The sequence below is a fragment of the Myotis daubentonii genome, chromosome 5 (assembly GCF_963259705.1).
Source record: "Myotis daubentonii chromosome 5, mMyoDau2.1, whole genome shotgun sequence".
Taxonomy (NCBI): Eukaryota; Metazoa; Chordata; class Mammalia; order Chiroptera; family Vespertilionidae; genus Myotis; species Myotis daubentonii.
The window spans coordinates 22,867,967-22,894,871 of record NC_081844.1 but is presented as its reverse complement, the minus strand read 5'-3'; the positions used below and the strand labels follow the sequence as shown (position 1 = coordinate 22,894,871).

The following is a 26,905-nucleotide window of genomic DNA, read 5'->3' as shown; positions in this document are numbered from 1 at the left end:
CGGGACCCCTGGCCCCCCAATTCCGGGGGATGTAGCGGTGGCGCCGCAGCGGCCTGGGAGGAGGTCGCTCCCCTCATCCTGGCCCCACAGCGCCTGACACCACCCCACCCCCTGCTGCTGCCTTGAGTTGCTATGGAGGCGAGCGAGGCTCCCGCAGCTGCGCCAGCCCTGAGACCGGCTGGCCGAGCAGCGCTCCCGCGGTGGGAGCGCACTAACCACCGGGGGCAGCTCCTGCGTTGAGCGTCTGCCCCCTGGTGGTCAGTGCGCATCATAGAGACTGGTCGTTCCGGTCATTCTTGTCGACCAGCCCTAATGGTCGCTTAGGCTTATATATGTACGCTATGGGTCCCACTCTGTAAGGGCCAGGCCCACCCTGCTTTCAAGGAGCTTCTGGTTCTGGAGCGCACAGGTCACTGATTCAAGGTGGTAACTGAATGAACTTTTTTTTTTAAAATATATTTTATTGAGTTTCCACAGAGAGGAAAGGAGAGAGACAGAGAGCCAGAAACATCGATGAGAGAGAAACATCGACCAGCCGCCCCCTGCACACTCCCCACTGGGGATGTGCCCGCAACCAAGGCACATGCCCCCGACCGGAATCGAACCTGGGACCCCCCAGTCTGCAGGCCAACGCTGCACCCACTGAGCCAAACCGGCTTCGGCTGAATGAACATTTTTATTAGAGGCGACAAGTCAAAATCAGGGAACAACAAAGGTCAGAATTCGTTATTGAGTAGCCCTGGCCCGTGTGGCTCGGTTGGTTGGAGCGTCCTCCCGTTTACCAAGGGCTCCATTCCGGGTCAGGGCACATACCCAGGGTGCAGGTTCCAGAGGCAACCCATGGATGTTTCTTTCTCTCTCTCTCTCTCTCTCTCTCTCTCTCTCTCTCTCTCTCTCTCTCTCTCTCTCTCAGATCGATAAAATATAATTTTAAAAAAATTTTATTGAAAAGATCCCTTGACCCACGTTGGATCCAGAACCTCCAAAGCGCGCATGCGCGCGCAGAGACCACCCCCTCACAAGCCTTCAGCAGAGCCCGCTGCGCGCGCAGCCCCAAGACGGCCTAACGGTCATTAACGGTCGACCCCGCCCCGTTGCGCGCGCACATCCCCAGATAGAATAGAGGCCGGGAGCGCGCGCCCCTGCAGGTCCGCTGCCCGGCGCGTGCGCAGAGGGCGCGTGCGAGAAGGCGGGAAAAGACAAGATGGAACGACAGGGAGTACGCGACGCTTGTTTTCCGCTCGCGGGCGGCGGGAGGATGGGCTGGAGACGGCAATCTCGGGCTTCCGCGCGGAACATGGGGGGGTCACCCTCGCCCCGCCGGCCCCGATTTCCTGACTCACTGACCGGGGCCTGACTGACAGACGAACAGTGTGACTGACGCTCTGACAGCGGGGCCTGAAGGACAGACTTCCACGCATGGCGCGTGGCGGAAGCAGTTTAGAGACGGGCTCAGACGCCCATGTGCCGCACCCGTCTCTTCCTTGTTTTCTCCTCCCTCTTCTCCCTCCTCGAAGGACTCGGCTCAACGCAAATACCAGTTAGGAGCCCCGCACCCCAGAGCACCGTTTTCCCCCCTCACTCCCCGCCTCACCGGGCCTGCCCGGGCTCAGCCGTCTCTCCTGCGGGTCCCCCCTATGTCGGGCCACAGGGGCGGGAGGAGGGTCTGGCCACTCGTCGCCTTCCCGCCTCCGGCCTCTCAAGCGCTGACTGTGCCCGCAGGTGGACATGCCCCACGCGGAATGTAAGGACCAGGAGCCGCCGCCGCTGGGGGAGAGCGCGGAGCCGCAGGCCGAGGAGAGCCACGGGAAGGAAGCTGGCTGGGGGCCGGCGAGGTGAGGAGGCCCCTGCCCACGGGTCCAAGCAGCCCCACGGGTCCAAGCAGCCCCGGGGCCCGCTTCACCCTGTCTTTCCCCGGACCCCACCGTGCGCGCTCTGGGCGCCTCTGACCCGCGCGCTCATGGAGCGTCTCCCATGGGCCTGGCGCCGTGCTAAGTGCGGTGAGCTGACGCTCTCTAGAGGGGGAGACAGACTGTAAACTCGGGATACATGGTAGTCATGGGAAAACAGGGAGAAAATGACAGGTGGCTCGTTTGGATGAGGAAAGGGTCAGGGAGGGCTTCCTGGAGGAGGTGACGGGAGGGGCTGCGCTGGGCCGTGTGAGGGGAGACAGACTCGGGCAGGTAATGGGGCCTGGGTGTGACTGCCCAGGAGAAGATTTGGGACCGAGGAGGGAGGGAATGACTCTACCAGGTGGGGCTGTTAAGGTTGTGCTGGAACACAGCCATGCGTGTCTGCGGACGCTTCCGCAGCGCTGAGCTGTTGCAACTGGGACTCGAAGGGCAGGGAGCTAAGAAGACTACTGTCTGGACCTTTATGGAAGTTTGCCTTCCTCTGGACTGAAGTATTAACGGTCCCCCGGCTCCGGGTAGCGAACAGACTGTTAGGGCGAGAGTGGAAGCTGCGAGACCCGCGAGGAGGTATTTGGAATAATCTAGGTCCTAGAATCTAGGAGCAAGATGGCTCTGACTTGAATCTACCGAGGTGATGAAGGTGGTCAGATTCTGGATATTTTTAAGAAGTTAGAACTGGCCCCAGCTGGTTCGGCTCAGTGGATAGAGCCTCGGCCTGTGGACTGAAGGGTCCCGGGTTCGATTCCGGTCAAGGGCACATGGGGGTTGTGTGTTCCATCTCCAGTAGGGGGCGTGTAGGAGGCAGCCAGTCAATGATTCTCATCATTGATGTTTGTATCCCTCTCCCTTTCTCTCTGAAATCAATAAAAATATATTTTAAAAAAAGAACTGAAAGAAAATGCTAATGGATTAGATGTTGGAGTAAAAGAAAGAGCAGTGTCAGTAATGGCAAAAAAAAAGTTTTGTCTTGCACATTATTTATTTAATTTTTTAAAAATCCTCACCCAAGGATATTTTTTCCATTGGTTTTTAGACAAGGTCGAAGAGAGGGATGGAGGGGGGGTGGATAGAATGAGAGAGAGAAATTTTGATATGAGAGACAGACATTGGTTGGTTGCCTCCCATACTCACCCCAATCGGGACAGGGATCGAACCTGCAACCAAGGTATGCTATGTGCCCTTGACCAGGAATGGAATCAGGGACTCTTCAGTGCATTGGCTGATGCTCTAACCACTGAGAACACTGACCAGGGCATCTTGCACATTTATTTTTGTTTATTTTTTAAATATATTTTTATTGATTTCAGAGGGGAAAGGAGAGGGAGAAAAAGATAAACATCAATGATGATAGATCATCGATCAGCTGCCTCCTGCACGCCCCCTACTGGGGGTCAAGCCCACAACCCACACATGTGCCCTTGACCAGAATCGAACCCGGGACCCTTCAGTCCACAGGCCAACAATCTATCCACTGAGCCAAACCAGCTAGGGCTCAAATATTTATTGAGGGTTGCCTTTGGCCAGACCAGAATAGGGTTATACAAATCAGAACAAATCAGAATCCCTGCTCTCTTGGAGCTAACTTTCACTTAGTAATATGTATGTGCTTAACATTCCTTCATGTATTTTCATTTCTTTTAAAGAAAACAAATTTTAGTCCGGCCTGCATGGCTCAGTGGTTGAGTATCGACCTATGAACCAGGAGATCACAGTTCAATTCCTGGTCAGGGCACATGCCTGGGTTGCAGGCTCACTCCCCGGTATGGGACGTGCAGGAGGCAATCCATCCATGATACTCTCTCATCATTGATGTTTCTATATCTCTCTTCTTCCTTTCTCTGTGAAGTCAATTAAAAATATATTTTTTAAAGAAAGAAAAAATATTTAATTGATTTTAGAAGAGAGAAAGAGAGAGAAACAAAAAACTTTGATTTGTTATTTCACTTATTTATGCATTTGTTGGTTGCTTCTTGTATGTGCCCTGACCAGGGATTGAACTTGCAACCTTGGCATATCAGACAATGCTCTAACCAACTGATCTACCTGACCAGGGCTCATTTTTTTCCTTTTTTTAAATGTTTTTATTGATTTTTCTAGAGTGAGAGAGAAACATCCATCAGTTGCCTCCCACTCTTGCCCCAACTAGGGATTGATCTGGCAACCTGGGCATGTGCCTTAACCAGTAATCAAACTGGTGACCCTTTTGTGCACAGGGGGACACTCAACCAACTGAGCCAAATCGGCCAGGCTGGGCTCATTTTTTTTTAAATTTATTTAATATTTTTATTGATTTTGAGAGAGAGAGGAAGGGAGAGAGAAAGAAATATTGATTGGTTGCCTCTTGAAGGGATCGAGCCCTGGTATGTGCCCTGATCAGGAATGGAACCAGTAACCTTTTTGGTGCACAGGACAACACCCAACTAACTGAGCCACACTGGCCAGGACATTTTTTGGTGTACAGGGCACACTTCAATGAGCCAGGCTCATTTTTTTGTTAATCCTCACCCAAGGATATTTTTCCATTTATATATTTTTTAATCTTTTTTTGAGAGAGAGAGAGAGAGAGAGAGAAACATTGATGTGAGAGAGACACATTGGTTGGTTGCCTCCTGCACACGCCCCGACCAGGGCCAGGGATCAAGCCAGCAACCTAGGTACATGCTATGCCCTTGACCAAAGTCAAACCTGGGACCCTTCAGTCCTCAGGCCGACGCTCTATCCACGAAGCCAAACTGGCTAGGGCAGGGCTCCTTTTTGTTTAATATATATTTTTATTGATTTCAGAGAGGAAGAGAGAGGGAGAGAGAGTTAGAAACATCAATGATGAGAGAGAATCATTGATCGGCTGCCTCCTACTGGGGATCAAGCTCACAACATGTGCCCTTGACCCGCATCCGGAATCGAACCTCGGACCCTTCAGTCCCCAGGCCAACGCTCTATCCACCAAGCCAAACCAGCTAGGGCAGGGCTCATTTCCTGATAGCTCATTTCTTTTTAGCACTGAATAGTATTCCACTGTGTAGATGCACCACAATTTATTTATCTATTCACCATTTGAAGGATATTTTGGTTGCTACCAACTTTTGGCACTTATGAATTTAGCTGCTATAAACATTCATGTGAACCTAAGTTTTCAACTCCTTTGGATAAATACCAAGAGGCACAATTGATAGACCAAATGGTAAGAGGATGCTTGTTTTGTAAAAAAAAACTGCCAAACTGTCAAAGTGGCTGTACCATTTTATATTCCCATCATCAATGTATGAGAGTCCTTATTGCACCACATCCTTGCACTTGGTGGTGTCAGTGTTTTGGATTTTCACCATTCAGATAGGTGTGTAGTGGGATCTCATTGTTTTGATTTGCAGTTTCCTGACGTGGTATGAAGTTAAACATCTTTCATATGCTTTTTTTTGCCATCTATGTATCTTTTTTGGTGGAGTGTCTTTTGCCCGTTTTTAATGTTATTGATTGATTTGAGAACGAGAGAGGATGGGAGAGAAAAACTTCAATTTGTCATTTCACTTATTTATGCATTTTTTGGTTGATTCTTGTATGTGCACTGACTGTATATCGAACCCACAACCTTGGTATATTGGGAGGGATGTTCTAACTAAGCTACCCGGCCAGGGCTTTTGCCCATTTTTAGTGGTGTTCTCTTACTGTTGAATTTTAATAGATCTTTCTCTCTCCCGCTCTGTCTTTTATCAGATATATGTTTTACAAAGATTTTCTTCCATTCTATGTCTTGTATTTTCATTCTCTTAAAAGTATCTTTTACAGAACAGAAATGATTAATTTTAATGAAGTATAATTACTTTTTTAAATCTAAGAAATTATCATCAAACCCAAGGCCACCTAGATTTTCTTCTATCTCCTAGGAGTCTTACAGTTTTGTTTTTACATTTAGATCTATGGTCCATTAAAAAATATTTCTATCTTCATCTGAGGATATTTTTTAAAATTGGTTTTTAAAGAGAGAGGAAGGGGGAGAGAAACATCAATCGGTTGCCTCCCATATGCACCCCAACCAGGGATAGGATCTGAAACCTTTTGGTGTACAGGACACAGTCCAACTAACTCAGCCACCCAGCCAGGACTATGATCCATTTTGAGTTAATTTTTGTGAAAGGTGTAAGTTCTATGTTTAGCTTCAGATTTTTGTATGTTGCCGGCTTTCCAGTTGTTTCAGCACCATTTATTGAAGACTCTCCTTTATCCATTGAATTTTCTTTGCTTCTTTACAAAAATCATTTTACTATATATGTGTGAGTCTATTTCTGGTCTCTCTATTCTGTTCCATTGATCTATAGTCTATTCTTTGACCAGTAGCACACTATCTGGATCACTATAACTTTATGGTAAATCTTTAAGTTGGGTCAGTCCTCTGACTTTGTTCTTTAATATTATGTTAGCTATTCTGAGTCTATTGCTAAGCTGACTTTCTAAAAGTGAGATAGTCCTGGCCAGTGTGGCTCAGTTGGTTGGAGTGTCATCCTGTACACCAAAAGGTTTCGGGTTTGATTCCTGGTCAGAGCACATGCCTAGGTTGTAGGTTTGATCCCCATTCAGGGTGTATACAGGAGGCAATTGATTAATGTTTCTCTCTTACATTGATGTTTCTCTCTCTGTCTCTTCTTCCCCCTCTCTCTAAAACCAATAAGCATGTCCTCAGCTGAAGATTAAAAAATAATCTCCTATATAATAAAAGGCTACTATGCAAATCAACCTAATGGCAGAACGACTGGTTGCTATGACACACACTGACCACCAGGGGGCAGATGCTCAAATCAGGAGCTGTCCCCTGGTGGTCAGTGTGCTCCCACAGGGGTAGTGCTGCTCAGCCAGAAGCTGGGCTCACGGCTGGTGAGCACAGCAGCAGTGGTGGGAGCCTCTCCCGCCTCCACAGAAGTGCTAAGGACCCCTTGGGGGATGTCTGACTGTCGGGCTTACGCGGTAGGCAGACATCCCCTGAGGAGTCCCAGACTAAAAGAGGGTGCAGGCCAGGCTGAGGGAACCCTCCAGTGTACGAATGTTGTGCACTGAGCCTTTAGTAGTAATAATAAGAGAGAGATAGACAATTAAAAAAGAAAAAGAATGTGCTTTCAACTGGTGGCAAGTGCTGTGAAACAAAGCAGGAAAAAAAAAGAGCCCTGGCCAGTGTGGTTCAGTGGTTGGAGCATTGCCCACCCATGGAGGAGTCGAGGTTCAATTCCAGTCAAGGGCACGTACCTGTGTCACAGGTTCGATCCCTGGCCTTGGTCAGGGCGTGTGTGGGAGGCAACTGATGGATGTCTCTCATTTGCATTGATCTCTCTCTTCCTCCCTCCCATTCTCTAAAAATCAATGGAAAAAATATGATCAGGTGAAGATTAACAAAAAAAAAGAAAGAAACAAAGCAGAGTAAGGAGTGACTAAAGTGACAGGGAGTTCAGAGTAGTTAAAGATCTATAAGGAGGTCACATGAGAAGGAGCCAGCCAGGAGACTTCTGGGGGGGCCCAAACATGCTGGCAGAGTACGAAGTCCCTGATGTAGGAACAAGCTGGGTGTGCTCACAAAGCAGCGAGGAGGCCAGAGTGTCAGGCATTGTGATCGACAGCCAGACAGATGCTCTCAGATTCTTCTGTTGCTTCCAACTGACGGGAAGACATTGAACAAATACTGACTGACACGAAACAGACTGGGGTGCTGGAAAAACACCCTTGAATGGGGAACTAGGGCCAGCAACCTTGAAAAAGCAATGCTGAATCACAAGGTGAGGATAAGTGGGTGTTGAGTGGGCATGGTGGGGTGAAAGGAGTTGAGAGAAGAGTTTATGCAAAGCCTCTGCACATGGTAGCCAAAGACAGCCAGTATGCCTGAGTGGGGGTTATGATTGCCAGAGGAGGGCTGGAGGGTTCAGCAAGGGCCAGGTCACAGGGCATTTTGTCAGCTATGGGCTTTATCCTCAGGATTCTTTTGGTAACAGCTTTATTGAGATAGAATTCAGATACCATACAATTTACCTACTTACAATTCAGTTGTGTTTAGTATATTCACAGAGCTGTGCATCACCACAGTTAACTTTACAATATTTTCATTGCCCTGAAAAGAAACCTTGTACCCCTTAACCATCATTTCCCAGTCCCTGCATCCTCCCTAGCCCCTGGCAACGCTACTCTGTTTTCTGACTCTGGATTTGTTTCTGCTGGACATTTCATTTCAATGAAATCATACAGGTATGTGGTCCTTTGTGACTGGCTTCTTTCACTGAGCACAATGTCTTCAGGGTTCATCCACATTATAATATACTAGGGGCCCGGTGCACGAAATTCATGCACTGGGTGTGTGTGTGGGGGGGGAGTGTCCCTCAGCCCAGCCTGCCCCCTCTCACATACTGGAGAGGCGTTGACCCCCTCAGGCGTTGACCCCCATCACCCTCCAATCGCAGGATCGGCCCCTTGCTCAGGCCTGACGCCTCTGACAGAGGTGTCAGGCCGGGGCAGGGGACCCTCATTTCCCCCCATCACTGGTTCTGCCCCCAGCCCAGGCCTGATGCCTCTAGCCCAGGCATCAGGCCTGGGCAGCGGACCCCCAGACCCCTCCGATTGCTGGCTCTGCCCCTTGCCCAGGCCTGATGCCTCAGCCAGAGGCGTAGATCCCCATCACCCTCCGATCGCCTGATCGGCCCCTTGCCCAGGCCTGACGCCTCCGCCAGAGGTGTCAGGCTTGGACAGGGGACCCCCATTTCCCCCCGATCACTGGCTCTGGCCCCCACCCAGGCCTGAGGCCTCTGGCCCAGGATTCATGCCTGGGCAGGGGACCCCCATCTCCCTCTGATCGCTTGCTCCACCCCCCGCCCAAGCCTGATGCCTCTGACCCAGGCTTCAGGCCTGGGCAAGGGGACCATCATATCCCCCCAATCCCCGGCTCAGCCCCCTGCCCAGACCTGATGCCTCGGCCAGAGGAGTTGACCCTCATCACCCTCCGATCACCAATCACCGGATCGGCCCCTTGACCAGGCCTGAGGCCTCCGGCAGAGGTGTCAGGCCTGGGCAGGGGACCCCCAGCTCCCCGCGGTTGCAGGCTCCGCCCCTGCCCAGGCCTAACGCCTCTGGCTGAGGCGTCCGGCCCGGGCAGCGGGGACCTGCAGCTGCAGCAGCCCCACGATCGTGGGCTTCGCTTTAGGCCCAGGCAAGGGACCCCTAGCTCCCGGGACTGCCAGCTTCGACCGTGCCCAGCTCCCATCGCTGGCTCCACCCCTACTTCCTGCTATCACTGGCCAGGGCGGCAAAGGCGCCTGATTCTCCGATCATGGCTGGGGGGCAGGGCAAAGGTGGCCCCAGGGCCGCCTTTGCCCTGCCCCCCAGCTCTTAGCTCCCCCCTGGGTTTCTGATCACTGTCAGTGGCAGGGGGCTTCTTCCTGCTTTCCCTTTTGCCTCCCTGCATTGTGCCTACATATGCAAATTAACCGCCATCTTGTTGGCAGTTAACTGCCAATCTTAGTTGGCAGTTAATTTGCATATAGCCCTGATTAGCCAATGAAAAGGGTATCGTCGTACGCCAATTACCATTTTTCTCTTTTATTAGTGTAGATGTCAGAACTTCATTCCTCTATATGGCTGAATAATATTCTATATTGTGGATCTACCACATTTTATTTATTCATTTGTCAGTTGATGGACATTTGGGTTATTTTGACTTTTTGGTTCTTGTGAGTAATGCTGCTATGAACATCCAGGTACAAGTTTTGGTGTGGACATATGTTTTCATTTCTCTTGGGTAGATACCTAAAAGGGGAATTGCTGGGTCAGAGAAGAGACATGCTCAGGTTCTTGTTATAAAAAGACACTGGCTGCTTTGTGGGAAATGGGTTGGAGGAGGCATGAGTGGATGTGGAGAGATCAGGTGGGAGGCTCCTACTAAATTGGCAATAGTAGGAGTCTTTGTACCACGGGAATTGTCAAACACTACAAATCAGGGCTTTCTTCTCCCCTCCACCTGTCCAGAGAGCCAGTTGCTAAATGCTTACCAGCACACCACTGGCTCCCCACTTTCTGGCTTAGAGTGGTTTCCATTAGGTGGTGGTTTCACGGCAGAGGCAAAAGCATGGGTTCCATTTTGCCCTTGTTGAGTTTGAGGTAGCCAGAGACATGCACATGAATGTGTCCAGATACATTTGGACTTTCTAACCACAACTCAGGAGGGCCGGGGGCTGGAGATGGCGCTGTGGGATTCACTGTTTCAGTGGCAGCTGTGGGGTGAATGAATTCATCACCTGGGGAGAAAGTGAGAGGAGGCCAGGCTCAGGAAAGGGCCCTGAGGACTCTAGGCCTAAAACCAACTTTCCCCTACCTCCCAGATTCCTCTATTGTAAAGCAGGCTACAGAGTGGGATGGTTTCCAGGTGTGTGATGTCACGTGGAGACCAGAAAAAAGGAAATGACTTAAGTCGTTTGTTTTATTACATCTTCCTGCAAATAACATGTTTTAGACTCTAAGTGAAGAGACACAGATAATTGCAAATCATTGTGAAACTTCAAGGAGTTCCACAAGAGCTTTGAGCCTAAAAACAGATGGGTTAGAACAAGTGCAAGAGCCAGTTAATAGATCCAGCAGCAGACACTCAGCAACATGATTAAAATGTGAACACATTTCAGGAGAGAAAAGCAGGGGATGAGGAATGGACTCAGCAGTTTCCATTCAAACCTTACTCCTTCCTGGCTATACTTCAGCAAAACCTGGCTTTGCCTAAGCGCCAGAGATTCTGTTGTGTTCCTACTTGAATATTTGATTAGGTTACCTCTCCTCCTGGGACTGCCGCCTGTGGTGGTCATAAGTGGCTGGTGGATTTGTTTACTTGTATATCTGTCATAGGCCATGGAGGGAGCACCCCACCAGCAGGCGGCTCTGGCTCACATACCCGCCAATCACAGCTTTACCTGGAGGGAACAGATGGTCTCTTCTCTCAAACCCATTTCCTCTGCAGTACCGGGCCCCCTGCCAGCATGGGCCCTGTTCAGAACTTTGTACTAATCCTCCCAGTCGAATTAGGGACTGACTCCTCAGAAGCACAGACCATAATAGATGAGTGTGGCAATGTGTTCACAGCCCCCACTCTGATCCCCCACCGCCAGGCCTGCTGTGTTGGGCCCACTTCCATTCCCTGGCCTCCATCCAGGGTTCGGCAACAGAAGCAGGCCCGGAACAGGGGAAGCCAGTGGAGAGGACACCACATATTTTGTTTATTAAAGTTAATTGGTGAATGCAGGCCCAGGGAAGCCTCTGCTTTATTAGCATTCTAATTAATATGCAGCTGTTGAGTATCAAGAAAAATGAAATGGAAAGGAGTAAATCCCCAAGGGAGAAGTTGAAAAAATCAAGAGGCTCTCTGCAGCCATCTGATGCAGGCTTTTGTCCCACAATGAAATTTAAATGAGCCGAATTCAAGAGATTTCTCACCATTTGCATAGAGCCACAAAGACAGATTCCAGCTTCAACACTGGAGCCTGAGAAAGGAGTGACTTTGAACCTTCAGCACAGTGGTTCTCAACCTTGGTTGCACATTAGAATCACATGGGAATCTTTTTAAAATCCTGATTTCTGGGCCTCATCCTCCGGAAATTCTGTTTCTTTGTTACTAATGTTGTGGCCCCACCCCATAACAAAGAAACAGAATTTCCGGAGGATGAGGGCCAGAAATCAGGATTTTAAAAAGATTCTAATGTGCAGCCAAGGTTGAGAACCACTGCTTCAGCAGCTCAAACAGGTTGTGAGCAATTACACAAAAAGAGGCACCTGGTTTTATTATTGATTTTATAACCCCCCCCCTTATTATTGATTTTAATGTCAGGATTCTTACACTGCTGAGTCAATGAGGCAACCATGGATACAAGAAGGGTTTCCAGCAGGAATATTACACCAGGCTCTGTTCATTCATTTAGGTATTCAGCAAGCCCCTATCCCCAGCCTGCACAGCATCCTGGAAAAAACCTCTGAATTAACTGGGAGTGTTGTGATCTGTAAGTTAAGGTGCTGTGTGGGTGCACTAGCAGAAGCTCTGAGTGTTACCTCCTAAAGTTGCAGAAAGGGAAAGTCATTTCAAGTAAAGGCCGATGTGTTTGGTGAAATTGTGGAAAGTTCCAAATTGCTGGGAGTGGAGGGTAGAGTCAGGCTGTGCCTGACCAGTTTGGCTCGGTGGATAGAGTGTCAGCCTTCAGACTGAAGGGTCCCAGGTTTGATTCCGGTCAAGGGCATGTACCTTGGTTGCAGGCACATCCCCAGTGGGGGGTGTGCAGGAGGCAGCTGATCCATGTTTCTCTCTCATAGATGTTTCTAACTCTCTATCCCTCTCCCTTCCTCTCTGTAAAAAATCAAATATATATATATATATATATATATATATATATATATATATATATATATATATTTAAAGTTAAAAAAAAAAGAGTCAGGCTGAAGAGAGAGGCCCAGGGTCCTGGAAGGCCTTGGTGCTGTGTTATGGAATTTAGACTTGATCCTGTGGCTGGTGGGGGTTCTCTAGATCAATTTGAGAGAGGTTAAGGAGGTGGAAATGAGAGGGTTTCATGACGGGATATGTAAGGACTGAGAGAAGACAAGCTCCAGGCTCACTGCTAAGTTTCTGGCTTGGGAACCAGATGGCTTTGGTAAGGGGGGAAAATGATGATGATGTTGGTATGCAAATGTGGAGGAGTTTGAGATGCCTCTGGACAGCCCAATGACGAGGGCTGGGAGGTAGCTGGTACATTGTCACCCGTGGTTGGGAGCTCAGGGAGAAGTGTGGGCTGGGGACGATAAGTTAGGGAAACATGGAAGTATGGATGTTAATGAAAGCCCCCACTAGTCATTTTTTTATTTGACACACCTTTATTAATCCTACCATGAGGAGGAGGTATAGGGATATGAAGATGAATGAGGCCAGAGGGAAGGCTGAGGTTCAGGCAGTGACACTGTAGGTGCTGTGTGCACATAACCGCCAGGGAAAACTTTCTAGAAGATGCAGGACTCAGGAAAAGGGACTGCTGGGGCATACTCAGCTACAAGTGCGCCTTTGGGGAATGACAGGTTGTGCATAGAGGAAGGCTGGGGTCTGGGGGTGTTGACAGGAGAGGTCAGCAGGGAAGATATATGTGAGTGGGGCCTGTCTTTGGAGCAAGAGTGTGTACAAGGGTGTGAAGGGAAGAGAGTAAGGCCAACGACAGAGCTTGGGGACACCAGGTGTTAGGAATTACGGGGGTGGGTTGGGGGGATGGTCAATAGCACCAGCTGCTGCCAAGAGTCAAGGGAGGTGTCTGCCAGGTATCACTGGGGACTTAGGCAGTTGCTGCTTCATTTTAGAACTGATTGCAGTGCGCTGAGAAGCGAGTGGAAGGTGAGAAAATGTGCTCAGAAAGCATTGGCATCACTTTCTAGAATCTTGGTAGTGATGGGGAGTAAAGAGGGAGGTGACTGGCTGAGGAAGACCTGATGTTTGAGGGGAGAGGATGTGTTTATGGTGTTTTTAAAATGCTAGGAGACATGCCCTGGGGGTGGGAAGGAAGACCAGCCAAAGGGAGTAGACAAATACACAAGAGGGTGAGATACAGGGCATGGGATTGGGAGCCCAGAATGACTCGCCTGCCTACCCAGCTGGGAGTTTGGAAAAAAGAAGGGCGGTGTGAACAGTGGAGGGGGTTATTGGCCTGCATGTTTCTGTATCTGTTCAGGGGAAGGGGAGACAAGTGTGGGGTCAGGGATGGGAGAATGATGGTTTGGTATGGCTGATGGGAGGAATGACCAGAGCACAGACAGGATACCCAGTGGCCCTGAGGACCCCCCTAAGGCTGGAGAGCAGGACTCTGTAGTGACCTTGTTTATTAGGTCATGATTTTCTCAGTGTGGCTCAGGTTCCTGAGTGTGAGAAAAGAGACTAGGCTTGGCTGGGCCAGTGTGGCTCAATGGTTGAGCATCAACCTATGAACCAGGAAGTCACAGTTCGATTCCTGGTCAGAGCACATGCCTGGGTTGTGGGCTCAGTCCCCAGTAGGGGGCGTGCAGGAGGCAGCATATTACTGATTCTCTCTCATCATTGATGTTTCTATCTCTCTCTCCCACTCCCTTCCTCTCTGAAATCAATAAAAATATTTTGAGAAAGAGAAAGGAAACAGCGGTTGGTTGTAGAGAGCCAGGGTGGGGTTTTGGCAAGTGGGTGTGGCACGGAATAGAAGGGAAGAGGGGCTGAGACCATCAGCCAGAGAGTGAAGTGATTGAGCCCGGGGTTTAGAACAGAAGGGTAGTTAGTGTTTGAGATCTTAGCGAAGTTAAAGCCAGGTGTTGGAACCCATTACCCCAGCTCCATCACCACTGTGCAAAGCATGGCTGTCCTTTTAAAAGCATTCTGTGTTCTAGATGTGCATCCAGATATTACAAAAGTCTGAATGTTAAAATGTCATTGTGTCACAGATCTGAACTCGTGTCCTTCTGCCTCACGTCCCCTTAACAAACAAGAGTAATTGTATGCTCGGAGGTTGTAAATTGCTTAGCAAACAAGACAAGAATGCTCACAGAGCCTTTAGTTAAGTGGTTCTCAACCTGTGGGTCGCGACCCCTTTGGGGGTCGAACGACCTTTTCACAGGGGTCGCCTAAACCATCGGAAAACACATATATAATTACATATTTTTTTGTGATTAATCACTATGCTTTCATTATGTTCAATTTGTAACAATGAAATTGGGGGTCACCACAACATGAGGAACTGTATTAAAGGGTCGTGGCATTAGGAAGGTTGAGAACCACTGCTTTAGTTGGTCTGTTGCTTTCTAGCTGATGTAAATGTTTGCTATAGAAATATCAGCATTCCCATCTTAAAATGCATTGGACACAGTGTCTTGTCTTTTTTTTTTTAATTTTTATTTTATTGGTTTCAGAGAGGAAGGGATGGAAACATCAATGATGAGAATCATTGATTGGCTGGGGATCAAGCTGGCAACCCTGGCATGTGCCCTGACCGGGAATCGAACCCTGATCTCCTGGTTCATTGGTCAACTCTCAACCACTGAGCCAAGCCGGCCGGGCCACAGTGTCTTGTCTTGGAGGCTGTTGAACTTGCATGCTTTGTGAGAAGCCAGAGGGAGGAATAGGTCTGACAGAAGGTGTCCTTCATTCATTCAGCAAACAGTGGAGGATTTACTATGTGCTGGATGCTAGGAATGCAAAGATAAATGGGACCCATCTCTCTGGGGAGATAGGGCTATGAGTAGTGACAAGCTAACGTAGTGATAGGTACAGGGGTCCTGGACAGCTTCTGAAAGGAGGCAGTGGTCTGGCTAGGTCTCATGGGTTGAGTCAGAGAGCAGGCGCAAAGACACAGAGGCAAGAAGCAATCTGGCAAGGAATGCAGGAGGACCAGGACACAGTTAGATCCGTGGGCCTCGATTTCACTGTACTTCTCTTCTCAGCCAAAAGGAAGAGCTCAGGCTGTCAGGAAAAAGCCAAAAAAAAAAATAGTTTTATGAAGAAAGCATCGGAAAATCAAGATGTTGCCCTAGCTGGTTTGGCTCAATGGATAGAGCATTGGCCTGCGGACTGAAGGGTCCTGGGTTCGATTCTGGTCAAGGGCACATGCCCTGGGTGCGGGCTCAATCCCCAGTAGGGGGCGTGCAAGAGGCAGCCAATCAATTATTCTCTCTCATCATTGATGCTTCTCTCTCTCTCTACCTCCCCCTTCCTCTCTGAAATCAAAAATATATTTTTTTTTAAAAAAATCAAGATGTATTTTTCCAAGTAAGCAGTGACTGGCTTCCAGTCAGGGCAGACTTTATAGTTGTGTATGAACTGGCATGTTCAGGAATCCCTGTGGTGGCTGGCACCTCCAAGTCTCAGAATTGGGAGGACCTCAAAGGATAAAAGAGAAACTGAGGACCCAGGAGGAAGCAGGACATGGGCTGTGGGTTGGGCCAGCTGGGTGCCACACCCAGCTCTGCCACAGACTAGCTGTTAATCCTGAGAAAGTAACCAGGTTGAGCCTGTGTCCTCAGTTATGAGGTAAAGATGAGCAGACAGACCCCAAAGCAGTGACAAGGTGCTTGGCAGATAGAAAGCGCTGGCAGATAAAGCAGAGAAAAAGCGAAATAAATAAATAAGTAAATAAAGCTTGCCTTATACATTTCACCTTTCTTAAAAATGATTTTAAAATGATTTTTAGAGAAGAAGGGGAGGGAGACAAAAAGAAACATCAATGTGAGAATGAAACATAGATCTGCTGCCTCTCGGCTGCCTTATACACACCCCTACCAGAGATGGAGCCTGCAAACCAGGTGTGAGCCCTGACAGGGAAATGGAACCAGAAACCTTTCGGTGCATGGGACGACCCCCAACCAACTGAGCCACACTGGCCAGGGCTTAAACACTTTATCTTAATTTAAAACATTAATAAGTCTGCTGACCAGATTGCAACTTTTTTCCCCATACACCTCATTAATAATGTATTACCTACAATTTCCAATTTTGTTTTTAAAGAAGAGTGGCCCGGCCAGTTTGGCTCAGTGGTTGAGCGTTGACCTATGAACCAGGAGGTCAAGGTTTGAATCCCTGTCAGGGCACAGGCCTGGGTTGCAGGCTCGATCCCCAGTGGGTGGTGTGCAGGAGGTGGCTAATCAATGGTTCTCTCTCATCACTGATGTTTCTGTCTCTCCCTCTCCTTTCCTTTCTGAAATCAATAAAAATATATTTTTAAAAGAAGAATGAAAACTTACAAGCCATGACAAAGTGATCTGTATACAGAGTCCTCCAAGATTTTAAAACATTATTTATTTTAAATATATTTTTATAGCTTTCAGAGAGGAAGGAATAAGTAGAGAGGGATAGAAATATCAATGAGAATCATTGATCCACTGCCTCTTGCACGCTCCATACGAGGAATCGGGCCCACAACCCAGGCAAATACCCTGATCAGGAATTAAACCTTGACCTCCTGGTTCATAGGTCAACCACTGAGCAACATTGGCCAGATCCTTCTAGATGTTTATGATCTTTGTTCCAATCTATAGTTGTCTCCCCATACCTGATTTAATATTTTTTTAAAAATTAGACTCACTTTTATTCATTCAATTTAGCTTTATTAGACAGCCGTCACTTTTTTACCATTTTACTAACATGACATTTAATTGAATTAGATTACTATAGTTATGTGTACAGTGTACAAACATAACTAAATTTTTTTGTGCATTTAAAAAAATCTTTTAACATAATTCTTGACTGGCTGCCTCATCTAGTGGGAGCAGAGTCCTGCAGGTACACTAAACCCCAGATGGATTGCAGGCTGCAGACATCACCCAAAAGATTTAGAAAGGAATACAGCAGGTTGGTGACAGGAAGATCCATCTAAGAAAGCATCTATACCAGGGGTCCTCAAACTTTTTAAACAGGGGGCCAGTTCACTGTCCCTCAGACCGTTAGAGGGCCAGACTATAGTTTAAAAAAAACTATGAACAAATTCCTATGCACACTGCACATATCTTATTTTGAAGTAAAAAAACAAAACGAGAACAAATACAATATTTGTATTTGCATGTGGCCCGCGGGCTGTAGTTTAAGGACCCCTGATCTATACTATTTATAAATAGAATTATTGATGCTCATTTCAGAACAGCAAGTTGATGTTACAAAATTACTATGTGTTTCGGGGGCAGGCAGATTTTCTTGTTCTGGAAATTTGGGCAGGCCTTGTGTGTGCCTTCGGGTCTGTTTTCTTAGTTATAAAATAGGGATGTCATCCCTGCCTCTCAGGGCAGGACTGGTGCATGAAATAACCAAGCATCACCCACGGGAGATACACAACACTGTTTCTTCTCCCACCATGGAGCTAATTCATGTCAGCCACTCTGGGGAGAATTTGGGGCTGACCTCGGTTTCCTATACTTTCAAAAGTCAGGTTTCTAGCCCTTCTGTCGCCACCTCCAGTGCCAATCGCCAGCTGATGATGCTAGAAGGGAAGTTGGGACCCTACTTTTCATCTCTGGACTCTAGCATTGAGATCCTGAAGAAGAGGACCCAGGAGCTGATCGAAAACATCAATGAGAGCAGGCAGAAGGACCATGCACTCATGACCAACTTCAGGGACAGCCTCAAGATCAAGGTGACAAGATTTCCCCCCACACACACTGCAAAACCCCAGTGGGTGGGGCAGGGAAAGTCCTTATGTAAAAGGTGAAGGGTAGGAGAATGAACCACTGCGGAGTATGTTATGGTCCCAGCATGGTGCCAGGCAATTTGCATTTGGTACCTCATTTTACCCTTCCAACAGCTCTGCAAAGAATGGACCCATTTTATAGATGGGAAAAGTAAGGTTTAGAAATAATTTTTCAGAATGAGAGACCGAAGTCTAGCTGCACCCACAGTCCAGCCACCTTATTACACACCAGGACTAATGGCTATTGGGAGTAGAGGATTGAGGCATAGTCTGTGTTAACACAACCATTTTTCCTCCAGAAGTCAAATGGCTTTGGTGGCAGAGTAGAGATCCCTCAACATGACCAGGGCTTATGTCTAACAAAGCTGTTATGTTCAGGTACAGTGTTAATGATTATCCCTGATGCTTCTTCAGAATGCACATGGAATCTCAGGAGTAGGACATCTCTTGACAACAGGCTGACTTTTCCCCACCTTTTTTGCCCCCTCCCATCTCTACCAGTACACATAGCAAATTAAATAGAGCATAACATAGCAGAAAAAAATATAAAAACATTCCTATGATCCCACCACCCAGAGGCTACTTTGTTGCATATTTTCTTCTAGTCTCTGTTGTGTACTTTCTTTTTAACCTGGTGGAGCCTATACTGTATACATCATTTTGCGATCTTGCTTTAAAATTTTTTTCTTAATATAGGCAATTTTCACTCCTACTCACTGGAGTTGTTTTTTACCATTTTTAAAAACTGTGTTTTTATTGATTTTAGAGATAAAGGGAGAGGGATAAATAGAAACATTGGCCCTAGCTGGTTTTACTCAGTGGCTAGTGTCAGCCTGCGGGACTGAAGGGTCCCAGGTTCAATTCCAGTCAAGGGCATATGCCCACGCTGCAGGCTCGATCCCCAGTAGGGGGTATGCAGGAGACAGCTGATCAATAATTCTCTCTCATCATTGATGTTTCTATCTCTTCCTCTCTGAAGTCAATACAAATATAATTTTTAAAAAGAAACATTGATGAAAGAGAAACATCATTGACTGAGCCCGCAAGTAGGGCATGTGCCCTGACTGGAATTGAACCGGTGACCTCTTGGTTCATAGGTAGATGCTCAACCACAGAGCCATACAGGCCGGCCCTTTTTTTTTTTTTTTTTTTTTTTTTTAACAATTTTTAATGATAAACTGCAGAAATCTTAGGGAGCCACTAAAACACACGTCTTATGATGCCTCTGGTTTGATTTTTTCAAAAACATGTCATATTGTTTAAAAGGTTTCAGATCTGACAGAGAAGCTAGAGGAGAGGATGTATCAACTTTATAATCACCACAACAAGATCATTCAGGAAAAGCTCCAAGAGTTCACCCAGAAAATGGCAAAGATCAGCCATTTGGAAACAGAGCTCAAACAAGTGTGCCACACTGTGGAGACCGTGTACAAAGACTTCCAAGACCTGTGCGTCCAGCCAGAGGTATGACTACACCCATACAGGAGGCTCTGCCTGAGGGGAGTCATAGGGGCTGAGGTGAAAGTAAATGTAACAGAAGCGGGTGCTCCTGCCATCTCGCTGTGGCGCCATACTCTCCTGTAAACATGGGGGTTGGAGCTGAGAAGCCAGCCCACTGTTATTTCCCACTCCCGTGCGGCCAGCTCTGTGGTGATAGAAAGGACAAAGTCCCCTCCACCCACAGCCCCGAGCAGTGCCTAACCAGGTTTACTTATTACGGCAGAGGCAGAGATGCAGACAAGGGCCAGGTCACTGTGGGGGCACAAGAAATTCCCACATGAGTACCTCCCAGCCCCCACTCATGTTCATTTCCCTGTGACTGAAAGGACTACTCGTGTAGTGGTTACAAGTAAATGTGGCCCAACACTGAGGATCAGACATGCAGCTCTTTTTTTTATAGTATTACAGATGTCCCCAATTTCCACCCCCATGGCCCCCCTCTTTATTATTCTCCCCCCCACATTCTGCCCCAACGTCAGCATAAGGCACTTATCCCCCAGATGGGAAGGTCAGAGGGTACACAGGAAACTCAGAGGGAGGGTGGTTGCTCCGTCAGACACCAGATCAGGTCTCACAGAGGTTGCTTCTGTGTCACTTTCTTTTCCCTGCTTCCTGTCAAGAGAAGCTTCTGTTCCAAGCTAAGTGGGGTCCACTGGATTGAGAAACTTGGTACAGAGTCCGTCTTCTTTATAAGGAGCACATATGAGTGACTTCAAAAGGGAAATTTTGTAATTTAAAAATCAGTGTCTCTCACCTCCCAACATAAAAATTGGCTCCATCTGCCACCTCCCTGAGTAAGCGCAGAGCACAGCCGCTCCCTGGGAAGGGGTTCGGTACCATCCAGGCTCCTGGGTGAAGTGTATTCACTTGCCGGCTGTGAATGCCTGGATCCCTGTGATTGCCCTTCCGAGGATCAAAGCGTGAATGTCATGAGTACCTGGACAAGATAAATACAAAGTCAGTTTGGTGTCTTAACAGCTTACCACTTCCCTTTAAAGTCAATCTTCATTTCCCCTCCCCAGGCTCCTACTTTGGAAGAAGAACAAGCCCATAAAGATGGCAAATGCTGACAGCTTCTGAGAGTTACCTCTTGGTGACAGCCACCAAGAGAAGGCTCAGGGGCCACCATTCTGGCCACACTGCGAAAATTGTTTTTCACAGTTCTATAATGCATCTTAGAAAAAACAAAACAAAAAGCTTGTGCCAGACCCAAAGGCAGGGAGTCCAGCCACCATCATGGGCCCAGATTTGGTGCCCCAACATGTGGCAAACTTACCCCCACCTCAGCCCTGCCCAGTTCATTAAACATTTGATTTTCAACCGAGCCCTGATTCCTTCCATGGAGGTGGAGAGCTCTGATGGGTTCTGGACGCACATCAGGCCCTTTCCCATCCACAGGAGGGATGCGAAAGCAAACATCACTTAATGGTTTGCCCAGCTGAGCTACTCTGTCCTGAGGCTGCCACCTGCCCTTGAGTTTGGGTAACACTTTACATGCCTCAGTGCTCTCATTTGCTCTTCAGCTTCCAGGGTCAGAAGGCAAAGATTACTGTCTCCCTTATATGGAGCAAAATGATTGTTTACTTTCTAAAGTGCACACCTGACCCTTCCCTTCCTTCATATAATCATCTGAAGACCCTTTCTTCTTACCCTAAGGGTCATTCCCACCTGTAGGATCCCCCCACCCCTCCCTCTTTTAGTCTGTGGAATGTACCATCCAGAATAGCACACAGAAGCTATTTCACCGTCTCTGCCTAGGAAGCTCCTACACCTCCAAGGACTGTCCCACTTTTTCCCCATCTGTTTTCCCATGAGGCATGGGTTCCAGACCCCATTTGCATCACATCCATTTGCCAGCTGGAAACACCACAGTGCAAATGGTTCTCTTTCTCTTAACATAACATGGAGTGGCCTGTGTGTATTCTCCTTTGCATCACCAGCTCACTGGGCATCATGCCCCACTCTGGGGCTGCCTGAGAAAGCCGTCAGCACTCCTGGGAACACCTCCAAGCAACATGAAAGGTCAGAGAGCACCTCACATCCCAGGTCCCAGTGTGAGCCACTCAGATGAGGAATATAGGGTGGGAGCTGCCTCATGTCATGCTGCCTGTGGTGACAGCTGTCCCTGCCCCTCTTTCCCAGATAGTGAGGCCACTGCAACCATCCCATTCCCTGAAGGATCCAGCCCCACCTTCATAGGTGTTCACAGCCTCCAGGTTCATGGCATGCCGGATCACGTGATACTCATCAGAAATCCCATTTCCCCCCAGCATGTCTCGGGCCTGGCGGGCGATGTCCAGGGCCTTCCCACAGTTATTCCTCTTCAGCAGGGACACCATTTCCGGAGTGGCCCTGGAAGCAGCACAGACATGTAACAAGTGTTGATTACAAAGAGCTGATCCTGCTCCATGCACCCCTACACCCTAGACAAACCAGCCAGGGGGGGATTCCCCATGTTACAGTCAAAGCAGCAGGCACCAGGCTCCCCATGAGGGACAAGAAGGGTGGGCCCTGGCCCATCAAGGCCAAGAGAAAAGGGATCAGGACCCCAAGGGCCACTAGGTAGGAAGGACTTTTCTTCTCAGGGCCAGCAACCACCATGCCCAGGAGAAGCACAGGGTCCTGTGGCAGCTGTCCCACTCTGCCTCCCACTACAAATGGCCCCTACTTGTCTTGATCCTTCAAGCGGCCAAGCTGCAGGCAGGCATGAAGGCCCAGTGTGATCTCAGTGAGCATGTCCGCCAGCTTCTTCTGAATCAGCTGATTCCTGGCCAGTGGGACGCCAAACTGTATCCTAGGCAGGCAAGGTCAGGTTAAGTTAAAGAGGGGGCCCACTCTCCAGTCCTCTCCCAGGGCTCCACTGGCCCAGGTAGCCTTTCCAGGCTGCCTCAGTCCCTGCCGAACTCGTGCTGGCCGTTGTTGACTCAACCCATCACTGCTCAGCGGGCCTTCCCCGGCTATTTCACACAGCAGGGAGCCTAGGTCTGGTGGGCTGGGCTGGGGAGTCACCAGTGGGGTACAGGATGGAACCTGAAGCTCTCAGGTCAGCCCCCACTCACCTGTCCAGGGTGTACTGCCGGGCTGTGTGCAAACAGAACTCAGCAGCTCCAAGTGCACCCCAGGCAATGCCATACCGGGCGTTGTTTAGGCAGCCGAAGGGACCCTATAGGATTGAGAGGGGACCTTATCTCCATCAGGAAAGAGCTAAGAGGGTGTGTGCAGAACCAGCTTTGAAGAGGGGGACACTCCCTCCTCAGACACCCAGACACATAGTCAGTGTAAATGGGGGGATTTAGGGAGGACAGTTAAATCACATGCAGCCCTGGCACCAAAGCTCATGCATGGCAGGCCTTGCTCAGTGCCTACTCATTCTTGATTTTCACACAGTTCTACCCAGCCCAGGATCTGGATTGGCTGTTCAGATATAGGAGCTGACATAGGAGACAGGATGATGTGCATGCGTCAAAGGATTAAGCTGATTCTGGCCCAATGTGTCCTGGGCAGAGCCAGTATGAGCAAGATAATCACCAGAAAGGGACGTGCACAGGGACCATGTCTGTCTGGTCCCCAGCACAGGGCCTGCCCAAGAAAGGTGAATCAGCATGTGACCCAACACCAGTTCCCAAGATGGCTCTGCTCACCGCCAACCCGGAGGCATTGGGCAGCACGTTCTCCTCTGGTACCTCCACACCGTCCATGATAATCATACCCGTGGCTGAGGCCCGCAGGGAGAACTTGCCCTGGATCTTGGGGGCCGAGAGGCCCTGCATCCCCTTCTCCAGCAGGAAGCCCCGAATGCAATTATCTTCGCACCGAGCCCACACTACAAACAGGTCGGCCACAGGCGAGTTGGTGATCCTGCGGTGGGACAGACAGTGAGGATCTGGCTGCCACCCCTCTGCCTCTGCCTACCCACCTGAGGTACCCAGGCCCCTCACCATGTCTTGGCCCCATTGAGGGTGTAGCTCCCGCTGGACGGGTTGTGGCGGGCTCTGGTCTCCATGCTGCCAGGGTCACTCCCGTGGTTGGGTTCTGTGAGCCCGAAGCAGCCCAAGAGCTCCCCTTTGGCTGTAGGTATGAGACAGATGTCCCTCATTTACACCCTCAACTGAAAAGGGTCACCCTCTCCACTGAGCCAGGCTAAGGCAGATCTGGCCCTGCCTTCACAGCACTCCCCCTGCCATAGTCACATGGGGGACCCACAGGAGTCACCTAAATCTCTTGAAGGGGCATGAAAGCTAAACAGGGGAAGGTGTGGAGAAAGCAGTCCTGGATGTGGGGAAAGGATGTGCAAAGGCCCAGTGGTACATTTAGATTTCCAAGTAACTGAGTCTGCCCATCAAGAGTGACCACAGATGAGGCCTCTTGGACCCAGTCAGGAAGTTAAGACTTTAAACTTTGGGCTGGGATGGGGGAAACAAAGCAAATCAAGAGGGGGATTGGGAGATGATGGTTGTGAGCAGGGGCCCAAGTCAAGAGAGACCTAGGAGGGGATGGCCAGGATTTATGGGATGAAGTCCAGGCTCTGGCAGAGGGTCCAGGTGGCCGTTGGTGCTACCCTTGAAGCGGGAACAGAAGGTAGGCTCAGGGGACAGCCCCAGCCCTGAGTTCCAGACCACGGGGACTGTCTTCCACCGAGCTCCACAGGAAGCCACTCACCGAGTCGGGGCAGGTACTTCTGCTGCTGCTCTTTGCTGCCATATGCGTAGATGGGGTGCATGACAAGAGAGGACTGGACACTCATTGCTGACCTGTAGCCACTGTCCACCCGCTCCAGTTCCCGGGCCAGGAGCCCATAAGCCACAGATGAGGCTCCAGCACAGCCATACCCTGGTGGGCGAGTGGGGAAAGGAGACAGGTCAATGGGGGCAAAGCCTGCCCGTTGGGACCAGTGACTCCTGAGGCCCAAGAGACAGATACATAGGGGCACCCAAGGAGGGAGCGCTAAGCTGGCCCTCGCTTGAGGGTTTACTCATTTCAGCCCTACAGCGGGACTGAGGGACAACAGCCTCACTGTGCAGACTGGGAAACAGGCTCCGGGAAGTAAGGGGCTTTCCAGCACACAGGTGGGGCTGCCGAGTGTGGGGAGACTTATCCCTACCTTTGATGGTGGGGCCCAGCACACCAAGCTCCCCCATCTCCGAGATGATCTCCCGGTGAAAAACTGCAAATGGACAGATGACCAAGGTCAGGCCTACCTCTGGCCCACTGGAGACCCCACCCCAGGGACAGAGGTGCCCAGAAGCCCAGCTAGAGTAGGCAGAGGTGGTGTGTGTGGTGGACAGGGTGCCCACGAGCCCGCCTGGGCACCTTCGTTGCGATTGGCCAGCAGAATGCGAGGCATCAGGCGCTCCTGGCAGTAGGTGCGAAAAGTGTCCCTGATGAGGATCTCATCAGCTGTCAGCTGCTCCTCCAGCACCAGCGGGTCCCTCCAGTCAAACTCAGGGCGCAAGGCTGGGACAGGGAGCAGGGGCTCGACTCAGCCCAGCCCACATCTCCCTCAGCCCACCGCGCGCCTCTCCCAGAATCCTCCACCCCATCTGGCCCGAGGTTGGATGTGGGCTGCAAACAGGACTGGCACGGGGGCCTTTCCCCCGGAAACTCACTGTTGACTCAGTGCCTCCGGCCCTAGCCACGGCCCTGCCTCCCTGCCCGGGCAGCCCTCGGACTCTGGAACAGAGCCCACCGGGCAGACAGACAGCAGGACAAGGGCCTTAGACGCACGCGCGACGAGGGGTCCTTACATTTGTCCGGTCGGCTCTGAGTCTTCCCGCCCTTCTCTGAAAACAGGACGAGAAATCACCCGGGAAAACTCGTGGAGTCTCCAGTTCCACCCTCCCCACTCCACCCCGGACCCGGCACTCACCGGTCAGCGCCGCGGCCGAGCCCCATCCGCGCAGCAAGCGCAGGACGGGTCCGCGGCTCAGCAGCCGCGGGGAGACGCCTCTCAGGGCCATGCGGGCGGCGGGCGCAGCAACCACGGCACCTGGAGGCGCGGGGACGTCAGAGCGGGGTGGCTCCCGCCGCAGGCCCGGTCCCTTGCGCCCCTCGCCCCTCTGGCCGGTCCCCAGCCAGCGCCTTCCAGCTCCCTTTACGGGCCAAGGAACAACTGACGGAGGCTTTTGACCTCCGGCGGGGGGCGGGGGGGAGGGGCGGAGGCCGAATGGGGCTTCTCATTGGTTCGTCCCGAGACGGGCTCCTCCACGGGCCTGCTTTTTAAAGGAGCAATGGCAGGCCTGGCCCAGGGAGCCGCGGACACAGACCGAGGAACGAGAGCTCCTTTAAGGAGCAAAACAGGAAAAGAGGGGGATGGGAGGGGGGGTGGGAGGAGAGAGAGAGAAGGGGAGGGAGAGGGAGAGGGACACACACACACACACACACACACACACACACACACACACACACACACGAGTCTGCCAACCCGATTGGCCACCTGTATTCCTGCTCTAATTGGCCCTAGGGGGCTCGGCCCCCTCTTGGTTGGCCAGTTGCAGGAGGCGTGTGCGAAGGGATTAGGGGGTAAAGAAGGAAACTGAGGCAGGAGAAAAATAAGTCCAGACCTGGAGGTCTCCTCTAATGGGGTGCGGAGTATGTGGGCAGCAGGCGGGCTCTGACCCACCTCAGCCCACCTGTCTGCCGGTCTGTCCCGGAGCACGGGTAGCGCAGGAGACTGTGTGACTGTGTGGCCTGGTGTGATTCTCTGCGCTCGGTGATTCCGTGCATCTCTGTGTGTCCATGTGCTTGAGTGACCTTATCTGTATGTGGGTGGGACTGACTGCGCCTGTGACGTTGGGACTGTTGACTGAGTGGTTGTGTTACTGTCGATGACTGGTCCTAAGTGTGGCTGAATGTCTTTGTAGTTTCTTGTCTGTGTGACTGTAAGCTTGTATTTGTGTGACTGTGTGTCCGTGTGTCTGACTGTGTTTCGGTGGTTTTCTCTCCAGGTGTGGCTGTTATCTTTGTGATAATATGACTAGATATTTGTGCTTATGTCTGTGATTGTGTATATCTATATATGTCAGTGTATTTTAGCCTATGTGCAGTTGCGTGTAATTATGTGCCTGACTGTGACATATGCCTGAGTGAGTGGCCTTACTTACCTAGGTCGCTTTTAAGAACATTTATGGCCCAGCTGGTGTAGCATCGACCTATGAACCAGGAGGTCACGGTCAGGGCACATGCCTGGGGTGCCGGCTCGATTCCCAGTAGGGGACGTGCAGGAAACAACCAATCAATGATTCTCTGTCATCATTGAAGTTTCTAACTCTCCCTCTTCCATCTTCTCTGAAACCAATAAAAAGATATTTTTTTAAAAAGAGCATT

The 26,905-nt window shown here is 49.9% G+C and overlaps 2 protein-coding genes across 3 annotated transcripts; one reads left to right on the top strand and one right to left on the bottom strand.

Annotated features, from left to right (window-relative positions):
• The first annotated feature begins 1,086 nt into the window (after nt 1-1,086).
• On the top strand, nt 1,087-20,834 carry SYCE2 (synaptonemal complex central element protein 2). 2 transcript variants are annotated; one of them, XM_059696537.1, is made up of 5 exons: nt 1,087-1,219; nt 1,723-1,835; nt 17,854-18,028; nt 19,349-19,546; nt 20,605-20,834. In XM_059696537.1, the coding sequence occupies exons 1-5, from the start codon at nt 1,205-1,207 to the stop codon at nt 20,650-20,652; spliced, it is 549 nt and encodes a 182-aa protein (XP_059552520.1). In that variant the 5' UTR covers nt 1,087-1,204; the 3' UTR covers nt 20,653-20,834. The 2 variants fall into 2 exon arrangements, with proteins under 2 accessions (XP_059552520.1, XP_059552519.1); XM_059696536.1 differs by lacking the exons at nt 1,087-1,219; nt 1,723-1,835 and having other exon boundaries at nt 17,660-18,028.
• On the bottom strand, nt 16,682-25,708 carry GCDH (glutaryl-CoA dehydrogenase). Its single transcript, XM_059696535.1, has 11 exons — nt 25,449-25,708; nt 25,327-25,362; nt 24,893-25,036; nt 24,684-24,746; nt 24,242-24,412; nt 23,521-23,650; nt 23,224-23,440; nt 22,642-22,745; nt 22,251-22,376; nt 21,774-21,934; nt 16,682-20,519 (listed from the first exon to the last, which is right to left on the bottom strand). The coding sequence occupies exons 1-11, from the start codon at nt 25,537-25,539 to the stop codon at nt 20,446-20,448; spliced, it is 1,317 nt and encodes a 438-aa protein (XP_059552518.1). The 5' UTR covers nt 25,540-25,708; the 3' UTR covers nt 16,682-20,445.
• Nucleotides 25,709-26,905: the final 1,197 nt, after the last annotated feature.

Excerpts from the sequence above, each read along its gene's own strand:
- SYCE2 (XM_059696536.1), top strand. The coding sequence starts at position 17,660 with ATGTCATCCCTGCCTCTCAGGGCAGGACTGGTGCATGAAATAACCAAG. Across the intron at positions 18,029-19,348 it reads GGGACAGCCTCAAGATCAAG|GTTTCAGATCTGACAGAGAA; the intron begins GTGACAAGATTT and ends ATTGTTTAAAAG. Across the intron at positions 19,547-20,604 it reads ACCTGTGCGTCCAGCCAGAG|GCTCCTACTTTGGAAGAAGA; the intron begins GTATGACTACAC and ends TCCCCTCCCCAG.
- GCDH (XM_059696535.1), bottom strand. The coding sequence starts at position 25,539 with ATGGCCCTGAGAGGCGTCTCCCCGCGGCTGCTGAGCCGCGGACCCGTC. Across the intron at positions 25,363-25,448 it reads CTCGGCCGCGGCGCTGACCG|AGAAGGGCGGGAAGACTCAG; the intron begins GTGAGTGCCGGG and ends TCCTGTTTTCAG. Across the intron at positions 24,747-24,892 it reads GCTGGCCAATCGCAACGAAG|TTTTTCACCGGGAGATCATC; the intron begins GTGCCCAGGCGG and ends GTCCATTTGCAG.